Source organism: Halyomorpha halys, unplaced genomic scaffold, assembly GCF_000696795.3.
Source record: "Halyomorpha halys isolate HHAL.00 unplaced genomic scaffold, Hhal_1.1 Scaffold473.1, whole genome shotgun sequence".
NCBI classification, from domain to species: domain Eukaryota; kingdom Metazoa; phylum Arthropoda; class Insecta; order Hemiptera; family Pentatomidae; genus Halyomorpha; species Halyomorpha halys.
This window is the reverse complement of record NW_027113075.1, coordinates 554,816-582,457: the sequence shown is the minus strand read 5'-3', so window position 1 is coordinate 582,457 and position 27,642 is coordinate 554,816. Positions and strand designations below refer to the sequence as shown.

The window sequence follows — 27,642 nt, the reverse complement described above, 5'->3', positions numbered from 1 at the left end:
TGCCTACCACATTCAAGGTAGATGAAGTAGACCAGCGAATCTCCACCTCCATTCTCTACCTGGGCGTCACATTGGATAGGCACCTCACCTTCTCCAGTCACGTTCAGGAGAGACTTAAGCTGGCCCGCCAGAAAAGCTACAGGTTCTACCATCTACTAAAATCGCCACAACTCTCATTAAGGCTGAAGCTGCAAATCTATAAGGCCATAATACGACCAACTCTGCTCTATGGTGCACAACTGCTGCGTCACCTCTACCGAACAACACTTGACAAGCTGCAGAGTTATCAGAATTCCATCCTCCGGCGAATCGTCCGTGGAACTACTCTACAGAGGGCAAAAAACACCACCATCCACCAGGAACTCCAGCTACCCTCTATGCCGGAGTATATAGGCCAAAGGCACATCAAATCTTTTGATGGGCTGAAGGCCTTTGCCAACCCGCTCTTCAGAGATATCGCCCCTCCACCAAGACCTGGGAGGTGGCAAAGCACTGTCCCCTTGGTAGACGTCCTCGCCAAGGGAAGGACTTCGGGCTCTGCAGCTTGAAGCCATCACACCATCACCACCAGCCGGAATGTCCCTCACATTCTATGTAAGCCCCCAACTAGTGTGTTACCTATGTGAAACCGCCTTCAGCGGACCCTGTAACTCATCTTATACTGCCATACGGCAAACGAAGTCAATATGTAATTTGTATATATACCATGTATTATATTATATATCTGTAATTGTTAATATATATAAATAAAGAGGTGTAGAAATAAAAAAAAAAAAGATATTTCTTGAAATTTTCGCTACCCATGAAATTTTTTTAAAGTTAACATCTCTAAAAAATGTTTATAAATTATTTTGAGTACATAAACCCTTTGTGTGATGTTTTACTGAAAACTCATTATTAGGTTTTCAGATTAATGTTAGGGAACACTCCTACAACTTCCTGGAAAAGGTTTGTCAGCCTAAAGCTCAGTTTATTTTGCTTTGGGCTAGTTCAAATTGAAAAAAAAGGTTTTTTAGTACAACTTATAAGATTTGTTTGTGACCATAATATAGATATAGATATATAGACACACATTTATCTAAAAAGCTCGACCAGCAGATTAATACCAAATATTATTGAAATAAATCTTATTATAGTTGAAATCATGAGATGGTATATACTCCAGCCTAATGATGGTCAGAAAATAAGTCTCAACAGAAATGGTATAGTAATTTAATCTTGTTTAATTTAAAAATGGTTTGAATAAAAATATAGGTAGGAGATATCAAAGCCAGGAAAAAAAAATATTGGGTGATCCTATGCTAGTATGAAATGTTTTTTACTTCCTCCCAACTTGAACATCTCATCTACATTAAAGGTATTCTAATAATGAATGGTTTGCAAGTTATGTGCAAAAAAAGTTTTATTTGGAGTTATTTTTTAACTACTGAAGAAAAAAATAGTGATGTAGAGAATTTGCAATTGATTAATTAATAACAGGTTAATGTTTTTATAAAAATGAATGTTTATCATGTTAAGGTAGAAAACCTGAGAAAAAGAATATTTTTTTTTTTATTTTTCATGGAAAAATTGATAGGTCATACCTGAAATTTGTGCTGAGTAAATGTGTTCATCAAAAACAAAGGGGCAACAATCGGTTTGCTAAATATCCAAGTCCCTTGGTAACATGCTACCTTATTTCTTAAGCTCCAATATCTAGTCTATTCTTTCACCCATGAACCCTACTTATAACTCTGCATAACAAAAGGAATCATCTTGATATCTTGAATATACTCATTACCCCCAAGTTTTCTTTCTCTCAAGCAACTGTTGAGGTACCATGTATAGTTTGTTCTTGCACCAATATAAGAGGCGAGGCACTCTACATCAGAAGGGCTCGGCAATGCTTGTTAAATAGGTAAGGTCATACTCATAAGAGGTGAATTGACAGGAAAATTGGCGAATTTTATGGGTATTCGCCATAAATCCTCACAGGGTGGAAATTCCACATCCTAACGTATTGCTAGGGGATGGCAAGTCCTATATACCTATAGGTATTAGTTTAGGTCATTGTAGGGCATATATAAATCGATTAGTTTGGATCTGATGTTTAATGAATGGATGGATGATCACAGAGTGAGGAGATCAAGGTTATAGGTCGGGTTTTAGTTTTTAAAACATGGAATAGGAAAACGCCAGGGAAGTATTCCCTTTGGGAGGTTGGATAGAGCAACTTCAACTCGGTAAACCAACAGGAAACATGAGAGCGCCTGGGAAACCTGAAGATAAATCTTACGAAGCAATTCATGAGTCTATTCAGTCTCAACTCTAGACCAGCAGATAGCCCTCTGTAGACCAAGGAACCGTAGACGAAGTGGGGGAAAACAAGAGAGAATACTAGGAGCTGGTGGATATTCTGAGGAATGGAATCACAGAATTTTAGGAATTGCTCCAGTACAGTTATGGATTTATAGGTGATCTGGGATATATAATTATTCCAGGATAGGTTATGGTTGAAGGTGACTCCAAGGTGTTTTATTGTGGGGTAGAAATGAATCAATTGGTTGTTGAGGAGAAGTAAGGGAGGGAATAAAGGAGGCGCTTGGAACCAATAAGAATGGCCTTAGTTTTTCCAGCATTCAATATCAAGTTGTTGTTTAACGCCCATGCATTGATGCTATTTATATCTTCTTGTATCCTTTGGATAGCCTCAAGCATCTCGAATGGATGGAAGGATATGTAGATTTGGAAATCGTCAGTGGTATTGTGGATGGTGAACGGAATCAGGGAGATCGTTAATGTAAATGGAGAAAAGGGTGAAAGTAAGGACCCCCTGAGGACCTCATGTCAGAAGAAGGGGAGAGGATGGATATTTGCTCGTAATGATAACTGTTTGGGAATGATGGGACAAGTAGAAGAGGAACCACTTTAGGACACTGTTTGATATGGAAAGGTTAATAAAAGATTAATGAGGAGGATCTTATGGTTAACTGAGTCAAAGGATTTTGAAAAATCAAAAAGAACTAGAATATAAATTCGCTGATTGTCTATGGAAGATTGGAGGTCTTGGAATATTTTCAATAAAGCAGATTGTGTGGATTGTTGGGATAAATAATAAACCTGATAGGAAGGGGTTAAGGAGAATTTTTCTTTTAATAATTTTTCGTATCGTAAAAATATCTAGTGTCCTTAAAAAAGTTAAAAGTAAAAAAAAAAAAATACTATATATTTATCCTTGTTGTTTTTCTATTCCAAGTTCTTAAAATCAAAAAACCTACCTATATCCTAGATCTCCTCACTCTTCGTTCATCCATCCACTCAATAAACACCAGATCCCATCCGAATGATTTATATATACCCTTCCATAGAACCTCCTTCTTTAGCAAATCCTTCATCATAGTGCAACCTCCCTCTGGAATTCTCTTCCCATCTCCATTCGCCAGTCCTCATCCATTCTTTCCTTTAAACAACACCTATTCCTTCATTTATTTAATAACCAAACCTCCACAACTTTGTAATCAAATAAATAGGCATGTATTGATTAACATTATAGACAGTAGTAAAGCCAATATACCAATGTAATTTCATTCTACTATCTGAAAATTTGTAAACCCTTGCCAGATAAAAATCCCACTACATGAACCATGTATTTATTCTTAGGGGACATATGTCCCAGAATAAAATTATTTTTTCATTTCATTTCATTATATATATATATATATAAAATGAGAATTCAATATACATAATATAAATAAAAACAAATAGTTTATAGAATAACAGTTGATTATGAGTATATACGAGTTAAAAATAAAATATGAATTTCTTCGTAAAGTGAAAAATAAAGCATTGTACTCCTTCTGCAGAGTTATAGATGTGACATCTCACCCCTTCCTAACACTGACCTCACCATATACGCTGATGACACGTATGTGCTATCGTTGGACAACCCATTAATTTAATCCCAACTGTTCCAATAACTCATCACAACACATGAAGAATGGTATCAAGACTATAGGGTTAAAATAAATCCTGAATCACCTTTATCTTTCATCTCAAACCAAAGGCATCCGGCACTGCATATCGTTAAATAATATTCCCCTTATCACTCTCGAACAGATCCGCTACGTCGGACTATATCTGGACAGCCGACTAACTTGGATTTATCATGCAAGACTGAAAAGAAAGGAAACTGCTCATCGATTCCGACTTCTAAATTCTTATATACGAACAGTTCAAGCTTCTACTTGATCTCAAACGGCTTATTTACATAACTATAATAAGGCATATTTCGCCTTACATATTTGAACTTCAGGGGTTTACTAAACCATCCAATACCTCCCGTATCAAATTCAGAATTCCACGTGCAACCTTCAACGCTCCTTACTTTTTTACAAATAAAATCATTCAAAATGAACTTGATGTTCCATATATTGCCGATTCAGCACGAACCAGGTATCCATCCTTCCATAGTGAACTCAACACACGTAAAGTTATTTCTTATTAAAATTTTTCTATTATCTGATTGATGTTTTCTTTAGGTATTAGACTGAGATCGGATGATTGTGTTATACAGGATGCCAGAATACTACTTGGAATAACTGTGAACCACTAGAAAACTGGAGAGCAGCATCACAGGACCGGAACATCTGGCGAAAACTTTGCGAGGAAGCTAAGGCTCACATCGGATTGTAGTATCGGGAAAGAATAAAGAGAGATTTGAAGTAAAAATAAGAAGAGATAAGTCATGGATATTTTCAAAAGCAACTTAATTTGAATTCAAGATGATATCAGATGATTTGCAAAATCATAATTGTGATAATGTGTTTGGTTTATCAAAGAAAACGGTATAATTGGTTAACTATTTTTATCGATAAACCTTAGATGGAATTAAAGGTTTCATTATAGATTAAAGCAAATAATTTCGGTACAAGGGGTAACTGTATAATAAATTTACTCAACAGAAATTCTTCAATGATTATCTACTAGGAATTTCCAGAAACAAATGAGAGCATATTACAGGTTAACACATAGGTTTGAATATTTATTTATTCGCGCTGGTCATAAGTCATGTAAGTCTAAAGATTTCTATATTACAATCAATACATTTTCTGTTTATTATATAAAACAATTGAGTTAATTAATATTTCATTATAAATCTAAATATTTTAGCTAAAGTTATAATGATAATTAAGACATTAGTTGGTGAAGGTGTTTTTTATTAGAAATTTAAAGTTTTGAGAAAATGTCTGTACAGTTTTTTCAAATCAATTTTCTAAGGATACGCTCTGACCAATCCGCAGAGGAAGTATTTTGCCAAGAATTTTGTGTTTTTGATGTTACCAGGCGAAGATCACCACAAAAAAATCTTCATTCTTAAGATAAGATCAATTTTAAAAGATAGGTTATATCGTTGGTTTACAAGTGAAATATTATAATAATAAATAATATTAAGTCAAAAATTAAAGTTTTGAGATATTTTATGATAAATTATTTTTTTTGTTATAGAAAGAGTAATTTTACTTTTTATAAGCAGATTTTTATGATATTGATAAATTCTTTGGATTTTAAATCTTTTTAACATTTTAGACTGGAAAAACTCGAAAATCTTAACGTGTTTCACTTGTAAGCCGGCGATATGGTTGTAATTTTTTTGTTGTCGAAGTGAGATTTTTTAAGATGCTTAATTGAGGAATTTTTAATTTTCTCAGGTGAGGCAGTTTTTCTCATTTGGCATTAGCATTAGCACCAGGATAGTAGGATTCGATATTGTCTTCACACCGTATTTCACCAACCTGGCTTATAATTTCTGCTTGAAGTCAATTTAAGGCATCTATAATGCAAACAAAACACGCTAATGTTATTCTAAATAAACAAAATAATAAAATTTAAACTTTTTTAACCACTGTTGGGTTTCAAACATATAGTAAAAATAATTAGAAATCAATATGGCATCTGACGGAGTAATTTAAAATAATCAAATTGATCATTTAAAGAACTAATGATTGTAAAAAGTGATTTTCTATCTTTGATAGCTCATCAAACCTACGCTGCTAGAGAAGGTGGGTGCGGTAGCACTCGTAATTAACTATTGACTGAACAATAATTCAATTAATTTACAGGTTAAATTAAAACCAGTACCAGAATATTTCTGGCTAAATACCTTTAAACTGTAAACCATTGAGTAGCAATATTTTAAAAATGGATAAATAAACACCTGGACAAATAGTAACTGAATTCACTTATATTATTTTGAGTAAAAAGTTAGTAAACAATAATAAACGATATAACATACAATGTTCTAAATAGCAGAAACGTGGTACCATGGCTAGGCCCGCCTCCGGAGAAAACGCTATCTCTCCTGTCAGTATCTTTATATATATCCTTATCTTTACATTATGTTTTAGTTAGACAAATTCTAATGGTCGAGGTTGGGTTTCAACGGTGAATTTAATATTCAACGGGGACCTGAATAATCTTGTCTCGAGGACCCGAAAAATTTACCTCAGAACCCTTTTACTCTCTCCTAGGCCTTGATCATGGCACAATGGTATGTACCGAATAAATTTATATTATTGATTAAAGTATCAAGATTTTTTACTCTTTCGTTGAAGACCGAAAGTCTCAAATGCAGAGCTTCTTTCTCTTCCCGCATTTTATGTTCCTTTCTCCATGGCCTGAGTATTTTGACTTACTCTATGGACTCGATAAGTTAGAGCCCGGCTTTCTTATTTACAAATATTGGTTTTGATAAGTAGTTGGCTTTTTATTTACGATAAAATTTAGCAGTTATACCCATAGAGTATTATATTTTATTATTTACTTTCCTTTTTTCTATTGGACAAGTGCAGTATCACTGATGCGTTTTTGTTTTTGTGGTTGTTAACTTGTTTCTTGTAATGAATTTTGAAATTAATAGTTTGTCTTTTGTTTCTTTGTTGTTTGGACTGAGTATTCTTTTCAATTTCCTGACTATATTATAACATTAAATTAATGTAAAAAAATGTATGTGTCATTGAGTTATATTATGTATGATTGTTTTAAAAATGAAATCCTTAATTATTATGAATTTCAATTAGGTCACAGGACAATCTCATTGGATTTGGTGAATGTGTTTTAGCATTACACGACAAATTGAGGGAATTTGTAAAGCAGTCTGATTTATTCGAGGTTAGTTTCTACTGGTGTTATCTTTAATTACATATCCCTATAACTAAAAGATTTGTTAACATATTATTTTACCAGTTATATAGCTTATGATTTATAATAATTTTCAAGTTTTACTGAGATAATTGTTTATATCAACTTTTTCTTTAGTTTTTCCACAGCAACCATAATTTTTATTTATCTGCATTGTTTTATATATTTTACATGAAAAAAAGTTCTTCATTTTATTTTTAGTTTGACGAATCGTAAAGATTGTACTCTAGGCTAGGGTTGTCCTACAGACTGTTCCAAACCTAGGAGGACTGTCACTTAGTAACCCCAGTCTCTGGTATAATCTATGGAATAGGTCCAATAAAAAATAAGGAAAGCAATTTTTCCGTCCTATGTGCCGTTAAAGTAAAGCAGCAATATTATACTGCCCTAATAAGTTGAAAGTGTCATATGCAAATTTACGATTTTTTTTCATTGATTTGTTGGTTGTGATGTCTTCCTTCTGTCCTAGCTGAAATATTTGTCCTATCTGTCATTTGGCTAGTGTTGCTAAGTTAAAGTGTGTCCTAGCCAACCAAGACGTAAGTCAAGACTCCAAATATGACAATCTATATATATGTATAAAGACATTTTATCTTAGTATCTAGCATATCTCTATGATCCTATGTATTCTATTAGTAGATAAGACAATTTATCATAGATTAATGTTAACAAATTATTTGATTACTTCAGTTTTTTTGAACATACTTTTGTTCTCATTTTTTATTTGTTTTTCAATTTGTGGAAAGGACATCCACTAAAGTGCGTTCTTAGGTTTTAGTGAACTTTGCTATCAAGTTGAGATATTAATATGTCTAATAATCTCCACAGAGTTATAGTCTCATAAATTTTAATTTCATTTACCCTAATACATAAAAAAATGTTCTTAGATATAATTTTTGTTTACCACTTTTCTAATAAAACTTGTTATTAATCCTTCTGTGGTATTGTCTAGTAAAAGTAAAACTTATTCCTTGCGGCATTAAAATTGCTTCTCCATCGAGACCTTAAAATATGAGAGGGGTAAGTGGACAGCTTTGTGTTTCCAATCAACAGCCTTAATTGGAAATCCTCAGTATTTTCAAGGTTAAAGATATCAGGCAATCTGTAAACCTTTGGGAGTACATTAAACTTTACCATTATGATACATTGGGTAGAAGTAACTTAAAGTCTACATCAGCAACAAGTGCTTTTTTTGTTTAGTAAATCTATTTCGTTGATAACTATTGTGTACAAGGGAAATGTACCAATAATAGACACATCATCACTAGTCTGGGAGCATAAAATAAAGGTTGATGGTAATGTAGTTGGCTAAAAATTTGAGAGTATATAATTACATCTATAAAACCATCTAGAATTTATAAAAATGAGAGATCAAGAAACTCAAGTTTTGTTCGTATTTTCTTTGAATTTTTCAATTGGGAATTCTGGAGGATGATATTTTACAAATATATTGTTGTGCTGGAATTAATTATGAGTGTTAACAAAAACGTTTCATGGAAATCAGTAATCCAATGTCTTTAGCCTCCCCTTGTAAGTTAAATAATGTTCTTTTTTATATTATTAATTTACTCCGTTAATCTTGCTCTAACAGCTCTTAAATGTGTGATGAAAAATAAAAGTAGTAAACAAGATAGTGACTTAATTTTAATTTTATTGTAGTTGTAGGACATGGGCTGCCATCATTCTACTATTTTTATTTTAAGAGACTGAGTTCTGACGGGTTATGAGCGGCAGTGTCTCAGCCAGGGAACGTGAGTGCCTCTCTGGCAGCTCTATCTGCGAGCTTATTGCTAACTATGCCATAGCTTGGGACCCATATGAAATTTATGGACTTAACTTGGTCTGATAGTTTTAAGACGAAAAATTGGATTCTTATGATGAGGAAATGTTCTGGATACATGTTTCTCAAAGCTTTTTAGAAAGTTCAATGATTCTGAAATTATTACATTTGTTTTGTTTTTTGAGTTATTGAAAGCCACAAATGGAGGGCTGATGCTATCGTATGTAGTTCGGGAGTATATATTGAACATAATTTATGTAATTTAAATTTATCGGTTGAATCTCAGGTAATAAAAGATGAGGCGGGTCGAGTTTCCTAATTTGAAACCATCAGTGTATATAAAAAAATGTTCTGGAATATTTTCAAGAAGACACGACAACCATTGTTTATACTTAACAGATGTGGTGTTATTTTTGTCTTTGTGTGACAAATGTAGCATTGTTTTAGGCCTGCTTCAGAACAAATACTGAGAATGGGATTGGTTGTGAATGGTCCGATTGCAATCCGGATTCTTTTATGATGTTCTGAATGGAGCTTAGCGAGAGCTCAGCGATGGGTAGAGCTATAGGTAAACGACCCATAATCCGGCTTAGCATAAACTAATGTCCTATATAATTTTAATGTGGTGAACCTATCTAAACCCCATGATGTACCACTAAAAAACTAAGTCAGGAGTATATTTAATGTTTTGGTTGCGGTAGACCGTGATGATGTAATGTGGTATGTACAACTTAATTTTTGATCAAATATAAGGTCTAGACATTTCTGACGATTTGTATAAGAAATCAATAAATGTCCCAGATGTTGTTTGGGTGAGAAAAGTGGAAACATACAGTTTTCTCTGAAACATTGATTTATTGTAAACATTGACTTACAGTTTTCTCTTTGAAACATTGATTTTTTTTTTTTTTTTTAAATGGTTTAAAGATTTTTAGGTGTTATGTGGTATCACATCTTAAGCAACTTTTTTTTTATTCATTTTATTTTGATTTTGATTTGTGTGGTTTTACAAAAAAACAATAATGAAGCATGAACTAATATGGAAGCTTAAAAACTAGTTTACTTTTTCTACTTCTCACTTTTATTAGCTGCTGTTGTTTTTTTCAGGTCAATGTCTAATTTTTTTGCTCGTTATTTTTAACCACTTAACTAAGTTGATATCTCATAATCTGTATTATCTTTAACTTTATTTTAGGAACTGAATTCAATGATTCACAAAATGATGGATGCTACCACCAAAAGAAAATATTCCATGAGTTTTTCCTCCCGTTTTTCGAAGAATCGTAGAGATCCATCAATCATAAGGAGACGTTAGTTATTATAATATTATTACTAGTAGTCAATATATGTTATATTTCAATTAAAATAAGTATTCAAATTTACCAAAAAAAAATCACTGATTACTATTTTTTACTGTTTCAGGAAATTCTCTAAAATCTAAAAAAGTAAGTGTAAATTTAATTTATTTTTCACTTACCTCATTTAAATGCTAAAGTTCCAATTTTGAATGATTTGATTTGATTTTAACATTAAAATAAATGAGCTTGAGAATTTATTAAGTGTTTAGATATCTTTCATTAGGTATGCAAAATGTAAATGAAAAATTGTATGAAACTGAAATTACATATTTAGGTCAGGTATATTCTTGGTATGTTACAGCAACAAAAATTGACTATTTATATTTTATGTATAAACACAGTCTGGACAAGGCTTAAATGATAAATTAAAAAAAAAATCCTCCTTTAACTGTATTGTACTTTATATATATTTTTTTTTTTCATTTAGAAAGATCATTATCTTTAAATTTCATTAAAAGGACATTTATTAGTTTTCATTTTTTTTTTTTATTTTTATGCCATGCTTGATCGAATTATGTTTTTTTAATCATTGAACTCAAAAGTTGTTGACCTATGTTTTATGAACTGATTGTTTTCAGTAAAGTGGTTAGTTTTTGAGTTGTTTCTGATTTTCGGAACTCTGCTTCATGCTATACACAAAAATTGGTACAAACTCAGTTTCCTCTTATAAGAGGTGGAATACATAAATTAAAACTATTTATAAACTTATTTTCATCCTAGCAAAATCCTAATTTTATTAGTTATTAGCTATATTAAAAGGAAGGTACCTTATATTTGTATTGAAAAAAGATATCTGTGGAAGTATTACTCACTCAAGTTCCAATTAGATTGTTTGATAAAGGATTACCCATCTCTCAGATAAAACATAGGGCATGAATAATTTTATGTTAAAGGGTATCGAAGAAGATTGTGGATACTTCAAATCTTCTAAATACCAGAAAAATATAAGATTTGTTAAATTGAATCTGGTTTTTAAAATAAAGGCTATTCATACTCCATATTGTTAGAAAAAAGTTTTAATTTTTTGTATTTATTTATTTAATTTTTTTTTTATAGGAGCATTTTTAAACTAAAAGATTTATTGATTGATAAATGAGGTGTTAATAGTTGACCAAAGATTGATATGAGAAGATGTTCAGGGGTTGGCTAACAAAGATACACAAATAAATAAGTTTTGTATATTTGTGTATCTTTGCTGGCCTTACCTCTTATCTTTTTCTCATAAAAGATTTTTATTATTCATTTATTTTAGTTAACACTTAACTGGTTTTAATTAACAGAATATGGGTTGGAAAGTTCAAAATTTGTTATTTTTTTCTTTAAATATGCAACTGTTATTTTATAATTGGAACGGAATTACGAATGAGAATTAAATAGGATTGATCAAACTAAACAAAAATAAATAAAAATATGTTATTGTTTTTTATGATGGCCTATCTAGGACTTGTTTGTTCACAACAATCCCATTGTAAAGTCCTGCAATAGTCAGCCACCTTATGCCTTTCTGAACAGCCTTGATATCCTGGTGAAATCACTTATTTTCTTTATTAAAATTACCGAAGTTGTCAAGAAATCTATTTTCAAATGGCTTCACAAAAAAATGTACTTAATTACTCTTATTAGCTCAGTTAAGTTTTTAAAATTCTGAAGCATTTTAGAAACTATTTCAAAATATTTTGCTGCTTTGTGGTTCCTCAGAAAATTGTTGATGACTAATACAATAGGTCTGTTCTAACAAGCACTTCTGGCTGTTTGGAACTGTATGGAGGATGTCTAGTATGGGTTTTTTCCCTTCAAAAACCTGTACTGTGCATGCTCCGTACTGTTTCAAAAAGTTAAAAGTGGTTGTTGGAACAGACCATGTTCATGTTCCCAATCTAACTTGAGTGATTGGGTTTATAAAATGATAGACTTTATGAGATTATGATTTTTCCTCATAGAGTGGTTTAGCTGATTGTATGTTTGGGTAAAACTCAAAACGCTTTTTATATCAACTCATACTATTCATATTAATGACACAAAAGTAGCAATCAATCATGAAAGTGGTTTGTTGGCTTATATCATCTCATTGGCCCACTGAATAAAAACTCTTTGTATTCTTCTGGAATCCAGTAATAGTAATGAAGTGACTTTACAAAGGTTTAACACACTTAAAGAGGCATTAAATTTTTGCCCTACTGTCCAAGTTTTTTTCCCAATAATGCTTGATAAACATTTATGTTTCTTGTTTTTCTTTACTGAATTTCCCACATATGTAGCTGGAGGGATCAATATCATTAACAGAAGATTTAAATGAATTACTCATGTTTTTCCTAAGAAAAGTATTGTAAAAGGTAAAAAAAAAAAAAACTAATTTCATTAACATATCCTACTATTCTATTGTAGTCTATTCTACAGTTTACAGTTCTTCTGAGTTGAAATGAATTACTCATGTTTTTCCTAAGAAATGTATTGTAAAAATAAAACAAAAAGTAACCACTAATTTCATTAACATATCCTACAGTCTATTCTACAGTTTACAGTTCTTCTGAGTTTTAACACATGTGATAACAAAACAAGGTGCTTTAAGGATTATTATACCTAAATAAACATGGCAACTACCCCAAAAATTGATTGATTACCACAAAAAGTTTTGTTTTGGATAGATCAGTTTATAATGTCAACATATTTTTGTTTTTATATAACCAAAAACATGTATTTAGTAAAAGGTGGGGAAATGAGTCATTTTGAACAAAGTAATTATACATCATGCGGCACATTAATGTATTTAAAGTTCGCTCCAATACCCAAGTTGCAAAACAAAAAAGAACTTTTTTTTTTCCTCTGTGTAATCAATGATAAAAAAAAAGTGTATTGGTGTTTGATTGTATGCTTCTGTACTTTAGCATTAGAAATGAATTAATTGTTTAAATAAAACTTCATTCTGTTGCAGACATGTTATAATTTCAACTCATCAAATTCTGAAAATAGAGATTCAGGTATTTTATATATTTGACCAAAATTTAATTGAAATCTTTGTGTATCCTTTATCAATGTTTTTATTTTATTTTTTTCCAGATTTTAAAATGAAACCTTGTTTTGTTAAACTGGATAAGATTTGTGATATAGAATTGAGTAAGCTCCTGCCTCAAGTGGTGTATTCTAAAAAGGTACAGTCCAATAGTAGAGAGTTCAAAATACCTTGTCTACAGCCTATTGAAATGATTCATAATTCGACTAAAAACTTGGGACAGGATAGAATCATCAATGTCAATGCAGATTCTAATTTCTTGGCTACCGAAGATAATTTGGATTTATTAATGGGTCGAGCATTTGAATCAGCTCCACAGAAGGGAAAAAGGTTTAATGGCAGAGATGAAAGTGAATCATCAAGAAGTATCAAAGATTCCAATCTGAATCCTGTGGTTCTCTTGAAAAGATTGTCACCCCAGTTTATATCTAGAGCTATTATTGGTTTGTATTTACTCTTGTTATTTTATTTATTTTTATTGAGTTTTGAAGTAATATCTTATTCTCATTTTATGTATGAGGCAACTTTAAAATCCTTGAATCAAATAAGAAAATTTCTTTTCTTCCAGGCAGACATGAATTAAGTCTTATTGATTTATTTACTTTTCTTACTGTTACTATATTTTCTAAAATTTAATCAGTTTAAGTTTTTGATGTCCAGTTTTCATCAGATCAATATATTTCAGAGCTTCCTGAGTTCTAAAAACCTATTTTTAGCCATTGGTACCACAATTATCTCTTATAAGGGAGTACTGATTTTGTTGCTTATTTTATTATTTTGACCCCTAATGCCTAATTACCAAATTGAGCACTGTGTATACAATAACAGCTATATATTATCTGAAAAACTGCCCATCTATAAACTGCAACACCAAAACAGCTCTAACCATTTTGATGAAAACTAAAATTTTCTTCAAAACCTATTAATTTATAGAATAAATCTGTTATAAAAAAATGGAAAAATAATTATGACGTAGTAAATTAAATCTTTTTGTAGATATCTCAAAAAGTTTTTACTCATGTTTTTAAAAGTGTTCTTTCCTAAAGAAACATTCACTTTTGATTTATTTACTGATTATAATAAATACTAAACACTTTACTTACCCTATTTGTGATTCCAGAAAATCTGTAAAAATTATTTTTCGCAATATTTATTGGTGATAATACTGATAATAATTAAGTTACTTAATGAAGTTAACATTTCATTCTTTCGTAAATAATGGCCAAGCTCGAATGAAGAAAGACCATGTATATTTTATTGTAATGGTAACTCATTTCAGCAAATCTTTACCCAGTATTGCCCAGGGAGTATTGAAGTATACTTCGAACACCACTGGATTAAGGGAAAGGAGCAGAATCTATTTAATTAGGCATAGTAAAGAACATAACATCATGCAATGAGTATCCCATGGTGTTGTGGAAGCTAACCTTAGAATGAGGTTTGACTCATGCCTAATATAATTCATGGACTGTCTAAAAAATAGTTCATTTTTGAACTTTAAAACACAGGCCCTAATTTACATTCTGTAGGAATGTACCTGGATATTAATGTCTGCACTGAAATCTTTAAAATCCAATCTTCACTGTCTCGATCTTCCGACTAATATCTGTCTTGACATTTGAAACCTCTCACTTTTTAAAATAACTTTTATTAAAGTTCTAGGAAGAATTTAAGAATCGAAATAGGGATTCATCACTTCTCCATGAAATTCCCTTTCTTTTGATACCTCAAAATGCATCGCTTCTGAGAGCTGGAAAAGGGATTGATACTACCATATTATATATATGTACGATTCCCTTTTAAATTGAATTATTATATATATAAAAATGCATTAAGTGCATTTAATTAGTAAATAACATGTTTGAATCTATTTAAGTCCTTTTAAATATTATATAATGAACTGAAGGTTGTTAAATAATGTGGAGGTCTTAATGTTTATTGTAAATTAAAACCCATATTTAAATGGTAAAATTAATTAAAGACACAACAAATTGTTGACTTATCAAGGTGATTGAGATATCTCTTAATTTGGTTTGGCAAATGGAAATCTGTCTAGCCAATAAGCCACCGAACCTTTTACAGTTCAGTGACCAATTGAGTCTCAAATGATAGTAAGCCATTTTGAATGGTCAGCTCAAATGTTAAACTATTAGGCATATGATTCTTTAGTTTTTAGGAGCAATCCAGGGTAAATATAGACTTTAATTATTTAAATGACCTTCTTTTGATTAAATTTGAAATGTTTTCAAGTGAGTGAGTGTTTTGAAAAGTTAATGTTGAATTAATTAAATGACATCTTCACTGGTGCTGAGAAATAAGAAGACATTGCTGAGGATATACTTTAATATCAAATATTGTGACCTTCATTTACTGGTATTCCTAATGTTCTTGTTATAAAAAAACAATTTAAGTATTAATATTCAAGTAAAATATATAATTACAGTTTTTTCTCTGCTTTACTCTTAGAATTATTCCTGAACTTCTCAAAAACTAAAGTTAAATATTTTGAAATCAGTATTTAAAGTCCATTTTCTCAATTTCTTATTATTTATATTGGCTCTGATTATAGGATGGTTCCTAATAGAATTTTTATCGGTTAACTTTGCCGCAGAAATCTTGTCTATTACAAATTGAATGGAACAATTACAGTCTGTTTTTTATTTTTATTTTTTTTGTTTATTTTCCGAATCAAAATATTTAAGTCCCCATTGTAAGTAAATTTACATTTCTCAATCGTATTTTAAGGTTAAATATTGTCAATTTTTATTCTGTTTTAAATTTCGAAAATATTGGTTTCAATGTATTTTATTCTGTAGGAAAATTAGAGATGGAGTCTCATGAATTCACCCAAAAAAGAAAACGGAAATTTTCATCATTGTAAGTTTTTAAAAATCATTTTTGAGTATATAGTATTTATCTATAAAACATTAAGATTTACGGAAACTTATTTTTCTAGGCAAAGAATGGGTGTCACCAAGGGTAAGTAAACTTTGTTTCTCTTCTTTGTATTATTAGGAATTTTCTTAACCAGTTAATATTGCAAAAGTCTTCATATTTACTATTCTAATGACTTGTTTAGTATTAGCCCTGTGACCAAGGTTGGGTTTGTTAGCCTATACATTAACAAAGTTTTCTTTATAAAACCACTTTTGATTCTAAAAAATCTCTTCTTGGCCCTTTTACGTTTGTTAGTAAATCACTATTGATAGACCTAGGCTATCAAATAATGATGTTTTGTTAATTAAGAACCAGTTAAATAATTGGAATTCTGCCTAACTGTATTGGACCTATTTTTATTTTTTTAAAGAACTATAATTTTTAATACTTTTTAGGTTTCAATCAAACTATATTTTAACTTGATTGACAACTTCATTAGCTTGAACTGCTATAAAATCCATTCTTAATAATAAAAAAAAAAGTTGTCCGATCATCAAATATCTGGTCTCCTGAGGGTCCTATTTAAATTAGAAATTAAGATTAAAATAATGTAAAACTACATTTATTCTCTTAATGCATCTTTATTAAGAAACATAGTAATCATTATAAGGGTCGTTTACCGATAATTCATCAACATTTTATGACTGAATATCCCCTCCCTTCCGCTTTACTGCTTTCTTCACTGTGCCTGTTTTTATACTATACAAGCTTGTTAGATTACCAAAAGTCTCTGCTTAACAAATGTCAGAATTTCTAGATTTAATATATTTCCTTAGCAAGAGTTAGTTTGAAATGGAGGAAAATAACAGGGTAGTTTTATTCGTTAGTGGACATGGTGCTTTTACTATGAAAGTATTCTGTTTTTTATATTATTCTATTGAATATATGCTTTTATTAATATACATTATACTTTATTAGAAGTAAGGAGGAGCAAAAGATCATCAGTAGTAAAGTTGAGATGTAGCTGTTGTTCTAAATCATCATCTTCAGGTAACAATGAAGTATAAGTTGTCATATAGGGTATTCTTTGAAAGAAATAATAAGATAATTTTTGGATGGAAGGACATGAACTCTTAAGTCCTCCTTCATATTATAGGATTGGATGTTGGGTTAGTGGTAGAAGTAGTGAACTAACATTAAAAAAAATAGCACTAGATCAATTTTATAATATAAGATAAATAAATAACTCATATTTAATACATTGTAGTGATTTGAAATTATTTATCACTTAATCTCTCTGGTTAGGTTCTATTCTTTTGTCTAGTTTAAATTTAAATAAAAATTCTAATTTAATATGTTTCTTTATTTATTTATACACGTTGTAATAATTAATGTGATACCATATTGGCAAATGAAATGAGCATATAAAGCTGTTTGTGTAAATATAAAAACTGGTCACTAAAAATATAATTTAGAATTTAATAAAAACATAATTTAGAATTTAATAAAAATATAATTTAGTCCTAGAGGTCAATTGAAATGGAGATAGAAGGATTCTGTGTCGTCTAGTCTTGGGGATTTGGGGTTTAATGGAGTTGAACAGAGGGAGGTATTTCAGACTAGGACTGTAGGTGTTATTGGTATCCAACCTCCAGGTTCGTTGGCCATTTGTTTATTTGTTAAAGATTTAATAACAAATTATTTTTGTATAAAGTATATTTTAGAGTTTAGCTATCCTTAAATTTTTATTAAAAATAGAACTGGTTGGTCTCATTGCTCAATAAAGATATGTTCTGTGAATCAGTTTAAGTTGAAAATTCTTAAAGGCAGTTTTATTATGCACTGGATTTAGTATGTAGCATAAAAAAATTGTCTATTGGTTCAAAGTAAGGTGTCATTGGTTATTTATGAACAATCTTATTTTACTACATGTTTGTTTCCATTAATTCGTGTTTTTATTTAGGGTTAAGGAGATCAGAAAGACTAATTAATATTTCATTGTCAACTGAAGGTCAAAATAGTTATTTTTATAATGGAAGAAAAAGTTGTCCTACAAGAAGGCAATATAAGATTGAAGGTAAAAAACAGCTTTCCTACTTAGTAATCTCCTTTCATAAGTTTCTAAAAACAGTAATTATCCAAGGTTTATTATTATTTGGAAAAAGTTGAAAAATAATTTTTTTTTCTATCTCATTTTACCCATCTGATTCTCCTTATGTCTTTTTGTCATTGTTTCTGAGTCTGGTATACCCCTGTGCATTATGTAAACAGTAGTTCATAGTATCTCAAAAGTGGAAGGTGCTAAAACATGAGCAGTTGAAATATTTACAATTTCATTATTTACTCATAATTTGATAACGGATTATCAGCTGTTCTTACACTTTTATTTGGTATCGCATGATGAACTGAACTATTCCTAGCTCCCTCCTCATTCGCTTCTTTAAATGTAACAAACAACTTGGTAACTATTTTTAGAATAGAATCTTGAAGATAGGCAGACCTGAATAATGTTTTAATTCCCTAAATATATAAAAAAAAAAAACAGAAAACATAATTGCCTTTGAACTATAACTAGGGGAGGGAAGGCTATACAAGTGAAATCACTTATTTCAATGAACCTTTTTTTGGTGATACTAGGCCGAATGTGTCTGAGGGTTCTTGTCTATGTGCCTAAGGACCCTAGAAAAAATAATTTACATATTTTTAGAAATTTATTGTGCTCTTGCATATTTTTATATAATTTTATGCCTTTGCCGTGCATATATTTAATGATTATTAAACCAATTGATTTTTTTTTTTTTTTTGTGTAGAATAAGAACAAAAGTTTATTGATCATATTAAATGAGTTTAAGTGTGTAATAAATTATGATAATCGAAATTCTCTTCCATGAAAGTAGACCCAAAAAATCATGTCAGATTCGGTTTTAGCATCTTTTGAAATCATCAACTTGGATATAAATTTTGATATCAATTGAAAATTATAAATTTTTGGAAGATATTTTTGTATCTAAAGAGTTTATTGCGGTGCAAAAAATTACTATTAACCTTATTTCTCTATCAATAATATTTTATTCCACTTTGCTAGGTTTGTTGGTCTAAATTATTTTAATACTGTACTATTATTATGTCATTGTGTGGTAATAATATATCCTATTACTAAGAATAATAATATAATGTCTGTAAAAAATATTCTACCTGGCCCACTTTGCAATGTCAGTCCACAGAATCATGTGTGCTGTGGGTTCACTGTTGAAACAATTCAGACCAACTGACACTAGGAACTGGGCCAGGCAATTTTTATATTTTTTGAAAATTCATATTGAATTGTTTTTGAAGACGCTGAAAAAATGAATCTGACTTGCTTTTTTGTAAAGAAAATTTTTTCGACCTACTTTATAGGAAGTGATTTTTGGATTTTGTGATTTAGAATACATTTAAACTCAGTTAATACCATTGACTGTATATTTTTATTATTCTCCATCTGAAAATAAATTGATTGGTATATTATTACCTTACAATGCCATAATAGCAACACATAGAAATAATTTAGACTGACCAACGTATCAAAGTGAGACAAAATATTTTTTTATGGTGAAATAAAGTTAATATTCATTTTTCCCACCTCTGAAATCTTTGGATACGAATTTTATTAGTAATCAAATAATTTAAATGTTTGCCTTACCTAGGGCCTTCAATTTTTTTTTTTTTTAAAATCACAAAAATTGTGGTATACAAGAAACTTAAAACGGGCCTAGGATCCTTTACTGCACGAAATGATACAAATTTGACCTTCATAAATGAATTAGAACCAGAGTTATAATATTAAATGTTTGAGAATTTTCCTGTATTTGAAATTGCTTTTTCTTCCATTTAAAGGCATAAAATGTAAAATATATTGACATGGCTTAAAAAAATTGGAAATTTAACTTTCTGACAGTTCTAGTTTTGTAGGATTTAGACAGCATTATAAGGAGTTATGAATTTATTCCGTGAATGCATGGCATCAGTAGGAAAAAAAATCCTCAAAAAACCCTAAAATTTATATTTCGAAAATTCATATTTAAGGGTTTCAAAAGAAGCTTAAGCCGAATCTGACTTGATTTTACTTAAACAATATTTAAAAAAAAAAAAAGTTTAATTTAAATCAGTGATCTCACATGTGAAGCCTCCCCTTCTAAGCAAAAAATCCTCTTCTAAAATCTTATTTTTGTTCAGGAGAAATGTCCTTGTTCAGTGAATAAATGTATGAAGCTGGAAAGGTATTAATTGATTTTCCTTGAAATTCAATTCTTACCCTATTCTTAGCAGAGGGACATGCATAGTACCATTATTTTGTTAAATATTCAAATCTTCTAAATGTCTTAAGAATCGATACATGATCAACAATTGGTAGTTTTAACCTTATCTGAAAGGTTATACCTCTATTTTGACAAGAAATTATTTTTTGATTGTTAAAAATGAATATCAAGTTATTGTTAGTATACATTCAAGGAAACCTGGCTAGATTTGGGAAAACAAATTGAAATCACAGCTTAATGTTCATAATTTTTGAACTAAAAAAATTGATCCCTCAGTACAAAAATTGATGCATTAGAAAAAAAAGAAAAGTAAAACAATAAATTAGTTTGAGGTTACTTTTCTATAAAATCTATAAAGATGAAGTTAGACCAATTTAGACTTGAATGCTGTTTGTTTCTAATGAATTAAAGAATATTTTTAAAATAATTTTTTTTTTTATCCACTGTGCCAAAAAGAATTCTAATTTTTTTTTATTATTTTTTTTTTTTTTATCCTTTTGTAAAATCATTTTTTCTTGAGCTCATAGCTCTTATCTTTTCCCAAGCTAATTAAAAAAAAATCCTAAAATTAGACAATATAAAATGTACAAACTCTTGCTTGTATTTTTTGTTAATATTACTAATAGAAAAAAAAATCTTATTAAATTGCTTGTTTTGCTATTTTATATATTCATTAACAGGTATTACAAATTAAAAAAATGTATGATAATGTTTATTTGAATTAATTGGTATCACAAGGATGTATATAATTGGAATCAATATTTTATCTAACATGACATTTAAGTATTTAGTAATGACTAAAAGTAATCTAAATTTCAGGTGACAAAGAAACAATATTTGGTAATAAGGAAAATGTATCAAGACCAAGGAAAAGGTAATGGAATATTTTTATTTATATCATATTTGTGTGTTTATATACATAATAATAATACTTTATTTATTCTGGGACGAGTCTCTTTAGAATAAAACAGAGAAGTCAACAGATGAGGGCTGAGGAGCCTCAGAGATACATAAACAAAAAATACAAAGAAATATAGACAGTCATTATAAAAAATATTATAAGTTACTTTCTCACTTTTATTAGTTGAACAATAAAAAAAAATATAAAAAATAAAAAGAGAAAAGAACATGATGTAAAAATAATTAAGAATGATATAATAGTTTACATACATATTTACAATTATATTAATTTACAATTGTATGGGGTCTGAATAGATAAGAAATGATTGAACAGGCGGGCTTTAAAGGTAAGTAGGGTATTGGAGCGACAGATGCTGGAAGAGATGCAGTTCCATTAGGATGAGGCTTGGATAATGAACGATCTATCAAAAGCAGCGGTTCGGTGGGCCCTTGTGTATAGATCTGAAGAGCGCGAATGAATAGAGGATTTGAATTGAAGGAGCTCGGAGAAGTATGAAGGACGGCAGGATTGGATGACTTGGAAGATGAAGGATGCCAGGAAATACTTATGACAGTAGGAAGGATAAAGCCACTTCAACTCTCTATAAAAATGGGAAACAGAGGCGTCCCTTGGGATCCCGAAGATGAATCGTATAAGATATATAAGAATATGAATCGCCTCGAGATCCCCAGAGACCCCCCCATATACTGTACAGCAATAGTCAAAGTGAGGTAATATTAGAGAAGTGAGTAGTAGCCTACGAGTTTCAAATGGAAATAGGTGGCGGATTTACAATGAATACATCCATATATATATTTAAAACTTTAAATATAGGTTTGCTGAAAGGTTTTAACTGGTAAATATTTTATTAAAGTACCTCATAATGTGCTTTTAATAAAGAATGGGACTCTGATGAAGACCTGAAATTCAGTCGAAACGTTGTCACAAATAAATAAGTTTTTGTTTATTTGTGAAATTGTTTGCTGACCACACCCCGAACAACAACTTCTTGTAATAATAATAATAGTTGATTTTGATAAGTTTGTAAAATTCATACTGATAAGAATTTTCAGACCTATTGTGAGCATCTGACCATAAAATTTCTTATAATGACCTATATGGTTTGGATAGATTGTCTTGTTATGTTTTTACCACTTTAACTGATATAGTTAAAAAAACTTGTAAGTTGAAAGCCAAGTTTAAAATACTTTATGGTTTTTAATTTTTATTTTGCAGATATTGAAAGTTAGACTTCTTTGATATTGATTTGTTTGTATATTCATTTATGCAAATATTTTTAGGTATAATTAGTTTCATATCATTGTGATTTCAGGTTTAATGAAGCTATTGCTAGCTCCGATGATGAAGAGGAGTTTTATGGGTTCGAAAATCAATCTAAAAATGTAATTATGATTGTGCGTTTCACTTCTTATTATTATTTTGATTTTACTTTTGCAGTTTTGTATTATATTTGTTTTTGTTTTTTTGTTATAAAAATTATTGTAGGTTTGAAGAATTATAAATACTAATTTCATTACAATTCTTTATAATTTAAGATTTAGTTCTTGTTATCAATCATTCCCTTGATTATCCCTTTAATCTATATTACTAAAATTTGCAGAGGCACAGGATTAACAAATTGAAGAATGCTTTAAAAACATTAAATGGCCAGCCACCAGGAAAGGAGGTAGGCTTACTAAGTTATTGAAATTAATTCTTTTATAATATATGAAATAGTTTTGTCGATATTCTCTATAATTTAAAATATATCTTGTTTTTTCAAAATTGTATTTCTGACCCCTATAGGTAAAGTATCCCAACTAAAAAATGCATGTATTTATTACAATAAATATTTATTTCAATATAAGTCCTAAATTTATTTTTTATTATACTGCATTTTTTGAGTTGTCACTTTTCTTGCAAAAATATTATATGATGATTGTCTTATGTACAGTATACTTCTGATTATTTTCTGTTTTTTTTAAAAGTGAAAGTTAAACAAAAAATACTTCCTAGTATCTACAGCATCCTTGCAGGTACTTTGTCAGAATCTTCTCTTGAGTATACCCTTCTCTTGAATAACTTCATCTCAATATTTGTTGTAACATATAAGCCTTATATCTCTAGATTGCTTTACTATCTCCTCTCCCTGTAAGATATTACGAATCTTTGAAAGAGCTTCTTCCTTTCAATTATTTCAAGATTTTGGTGTTCTTCTTTTGTTATGTCCTTTATTTTAGATTTGTATGTGGGGACTGAAAGGAAGAAGGGTGCTTATTCTCAAGTGTTTTACTTCAAGACATTATAATTGGGATTAAAATTTGAAGCCACAAACCTCATATCCAGTTTTCACTGAAAACTACTCATGAGAAATAAATGGACTGATGTCTAGCCTTAAGGTTTTCCAGATCATCTACTTATTTTTTTCACAAATGCTCCTTCTTATCCTGTTATGTTGTTCTTTCTTTTTATTATCATATTCCTGCTAAGCCTCTCTGTTTATTATTTATCATGGCCTTATATACAATGAATTCATTGTATCTATGGCACTATGATTTGGACCTGGTTGCTGAAAAGGAAGTTTTTCAGATATATACTGGAAAGAATACTATTATTAACCTTGTTTATCTTATTAACATCGAACTTTGAAACACTGCTTTGATAAATATAGTATGCTGTAAGCAGAGAATGAAAGGTGTTGGAAAATATTAGAGTAGGTTTCAGTTTGGGCGGTCAACCCTACACCATATTTTTTCCATCACAAATGTATTATGATAGTCATAATCTGAATGAAATTTGAACCTCCATTATCTATAACAGTTCTACTCAAGAATGTTAACAAGACAGTGAGAAGCTGTGTTTATGATTATTATTAAAGTTAATACATTTTTTTATAAAATTAATTGTATAACTATATTAATATTAATATGAAAATTGATCCAGTAAAAAGTAATAAATTAGTAAGTTTTGATTACATAAAAATCTAAATTTAATTTTTATGAAAAAGTGTTGATTTTTTTCATTAATTTGGAGTAAAAAGCTAAAAAGCTTTATTAATTTTCCTTCTTCTTTCTTCATCTACTAGCAGCAGGGAATTAGAAACATGATTAAATGAACACATGGTAATCAGAGTTTTACTGCATATATATATACACACACACACACAAAATAGAGAATTAACTGAATGAAATGAAGAATGAATGAAAAAAGAAATAACAAGAAAGAAAGTTTAATTTAAATATTTAGTTCAAATTTTAAAATCAGAAATGTTTATTTTAAACTTTGCAGAGAAGTAAACTTTTAAAATTGAAAGGGACTACGAAAACTTTCCACCCTTGTCCTTTTGGAAAGGAGGTAGGCTTACTTATAATTATTTTAAAAATGTATTTTTACTTTACAACAAATTAGTTTTACTTCTATTGTAAATTTTTGTCATGATTTAATGTTCTAATAATTCAAATTATATTTGTAAATATTTTTGAAGATTGAAGAAATAACAAGAAAGAATTTTTTTAATCATTTTTATTACTTATTTGACTTTTTAAACTGTTCCTATTTTACAGTTCAGTTGTTCATAGTAAAACTTTAATTTTTAATTATAATATATTATATCAAATAGTTTTATTATGTTATAATTAGAATAGTTATTTTTAATTTTAATTAATGATTTTTATATTGTTATACTTATATTGCTTTGTTTTTAGTAATAATTTATTTTTGGCCCTAGACTTCCATTGAAGTCTTATATACCTCAATACTGATTTCTTGAGGTTGCAGAGAAATATATATATATATAATATACATATATAATAAATATATAAATATATATATTGATTTGTTGGGGCGAGGGGCTTTTCATGACTAAAAAACCGATCTCTTCCTCGGAGTAAAATGTTCGCTGGTTCGGATTAAAAAATAAAGTCAAAAAAGATAGTCATTCGCAGTAGATGGCCAGTGGGTGGGAGGGGGGAAGTCGATATGCGTCGACTATACCTCTACGTATAACACATCTTATCCGAGATGACCTTTTTCGACTAGCTAGTATTGAGCGTGTCAATAAAAAAAACGGAGAGTGGTTAGCCAAAATGAAGGTGAGACAAGGCACCAAGTGGGTCCAAAAACTGCTCCCATAAACACCAGACGGTCCACTCTAGACAGCCTACTCTAGACTCCGGACTGCCTTATCAGTCCATAATCCCATTTCATCTGTAGTGTTGTTATACATGCCGAGCCACAGCGATGTATTTATTTTATACACGCACCACAACAAACTTTTATTGTCCATGAGTTATGTAAAAGAATTTTTTTTATATAAATTTAAAAATACAAATAACTAGTGATTAAATTGAAAAAAAAAAATTAACTTATAATTAACAAAAAGTAAAATACCAATTGGAAGTAAATGGAATAAGAGAAAAATAAAAGAAAACACTCTTTTGGGCTTTAACATGACTAATGCTGGTGGGAATCGAACTTGCAGTGTTCTGAACCAAGCACTCTGGGACCCTTGTCCCGACGGTTCATCATTCATGTCTCATGATAATATTTGGGCTATTACAGTATTATAATACAAATAATTTTAGTTTTCTAAACTTTCTGCACTGCTACTGGTTTTCTCAAATAGCTAGTCCGTTATTCTCACACAGCCGAATGTTCTTTGTCCAGTGCTTTATGAACTTCCTTATTCCCCTTTATGAACTTCAAGAAAATCAAATTCATTTTCCTTGGATTAATCATTTAAGATATGAACTGTACCGAAAATATTATCAAAGTTTAATTTTAAACTGTTCTTGCTAGTTCAATATTAATACCAATCTATATAACAGGAAATTTAGCATTTTGTGAAATAATATGGCTATTATTTTTAAATAAATACTAAAAACTTGATTAAATTCATGGCTTACTTGTGATTGATGTTATAGAATGGAAGAACCACCATCCTGAACAGAAACATCAAAAACCTTATGAGACATAAAGTACCTTTCAAGGCTGTTAATAGTGTAAGTAATTATATTTAGTGGAAGGGGTAGCAGGACGAAAGTGATTACAATATTTTTTGTGTTTGCTCTTTGTAGTTATCTCTGTACTGGTCCATAGTAAAGTTGGTGCCAAAGATTAGGCTTAGGTTTAGTTGTTCTGCACCAGATACTGGTACTAATCCTTAGTTGCCACATCTACAGTAAAATATGATAATTATCATTTTTTTTATCATTGTATCTCAAATGATGCCTTTTATCTTTCTGTCTGAGCTCCTATAATAAAGCACTAACTTGTTGGAGATTGCTGATCTCTTAGACAGCAGAAATCGAAAGCTGTTATTTATCTACAACTGTAATGTTTTGTTTTTTGTTATTATTTAATCCACATCTGTGCCTACTAATACAACATATGCCTATTAATAATATTTTCTATGCCATATATTTTTTTGTAAAAAAGATAATTTTCAAAAGTATATAAAAGGGATTATATTAAGTAAGAGGTCTCATATTCAAGACTAACCATCAATCTAAAGTTAACTTGTACATTGTCATTGTCATCTTTCCACCTCTATTCTGAACTAGAGGTGTCATTTTTTATTTTATTTTCCCATAGAAGAGCAAGATATTGTAGTTAGGTCAAATTATGGTTGCTGGTTCTTTTAAATCTTCATGTTTCGGAGCCTTCTGAAAAAAAAGATCAGCCATTGGTATGTGGGTCTGTGCTATGATTATGTCTTGAATGGATGGACCATTAGCATAACTTGTTTCTGTTTGGTTGGGCTTCAGTCTCTGTTCTTGTGCATCAAATTGGGCACTCTCTGTACAATAGAGAATGCCCAATAGCCAAAATCATATTTTTCTATAGACTAATGCTAAAATAGTTCTAAAGATTTTGATGAAACTGTTCTAACATCTTCTTTAACTTTTCATGTATAGTACACCACCAAGAAGAAGAAAGAAAATAAGTTATGATGAATAGTGATTTTATTTACATATTATTTAAAAAGTATATTTTATGGAAGGTATTTGAATTTTAATTCTATAAAATAAAAAATCTAAATCAGTTAAAAAAAAAAGAAGTATGGAATCACTTTATTTGAATTTTGGATTTTATTTTTCTGCACATGTTTCCAGGAAAATTCTTTAATTTTTTTTTGTTATTTTTCGAATACCTCATTAGCCGAACATTCCAGATGTTCATTTGAAAGATAATTAAATTGTCCATGAAACTAGACTTAAAAAGAAAATACCTTTATCAGTGAA

At 29.9% G+C, this 27,642-nt stretch overlaps 1 protein-coding gene across 16 annotated transcripts in view; it reads left to right on the top strand.

Moving 5' to 3' along the window:
• The first annotated feature begins 4,302 nt into the window (after window positions 1-4,302).
• The window catches only part of LOC106683215 (uncharacterized), a 34,275-nt gene continuing 10,935 nt past the window's right edge, over window positions 4,303-27,642 (top strand). Inside the window, exons 1-17 of one of the 16 annotated variants that reach the window (XM_014424534.3) lie at window positions 4,303-4,431; window positions 4,518-5,048; window positions 6,384-6,526; window positions 7,056-7,146; window positions 10,152-10,266; window positions 10,379-10,401; window positions 13,247-13,292; window positions 13,372-13,463; window positions 13,548-13,767; window positions 16,141-16,201; window positions 16,281-16,303; window positions 18,165-18,278; window positions 21,319-21,373; window positions 22,734-22,815; window positions 23,022-23,087; window positions 24,689-24,754; window positions 26,323-26,400. In XM_014424534.3, the coding sequence (XP_014280020.1) occupies window positions 6,516-6,526; window positions 7,056-7,146; window positions 10,152-10,266; window positions 10,379-10,401; window positions 13,247-13,292; window positions 13,372-13,463; window positions 13,548-13,767; window positions 16,141-16,201; window positions 16,281-16,303; window positions 18,165-18,278; window positions 21,319-21,373; window positions 22,734-22,815; window positions 23,022-23,087; window positions 24,689-24,754; window positions 26,323-26,400 (1,143 nt within the window). In that variant the 5' untranslated portion in view covers window positions 4,303-4,431; window positions 4,518-5,048; window positions 6,384-6,515. Of the gene's footprint in view, window positions 4,432-4,517; window positions 5,049-6,197; window positions 6,340-6,383; window positions 6,527-6,661; window positions 6,982-7,055; window positions 7,147-7,645; window positions 7,716-10,151; window positions 10,267-10,378; window positions 10,402-13,246; window positions 13,293-13,371; window positions 13,768-16,140; window positions 16,202-16,280; window positions 16,304-18,164; window positions 18,279-21,318; window positions 21,374-22,733; window positions 22,816-23,021; window positions 23,088-24,688; window positions 24,755-26,322; window positions 26,401-27,642 lie in introns of those variants that run through there. The other 15 variants (XM_014424525.3, XM_014424530.3, XM_014424538.3 and 12 more) reach the window with 15 other exon arrangements.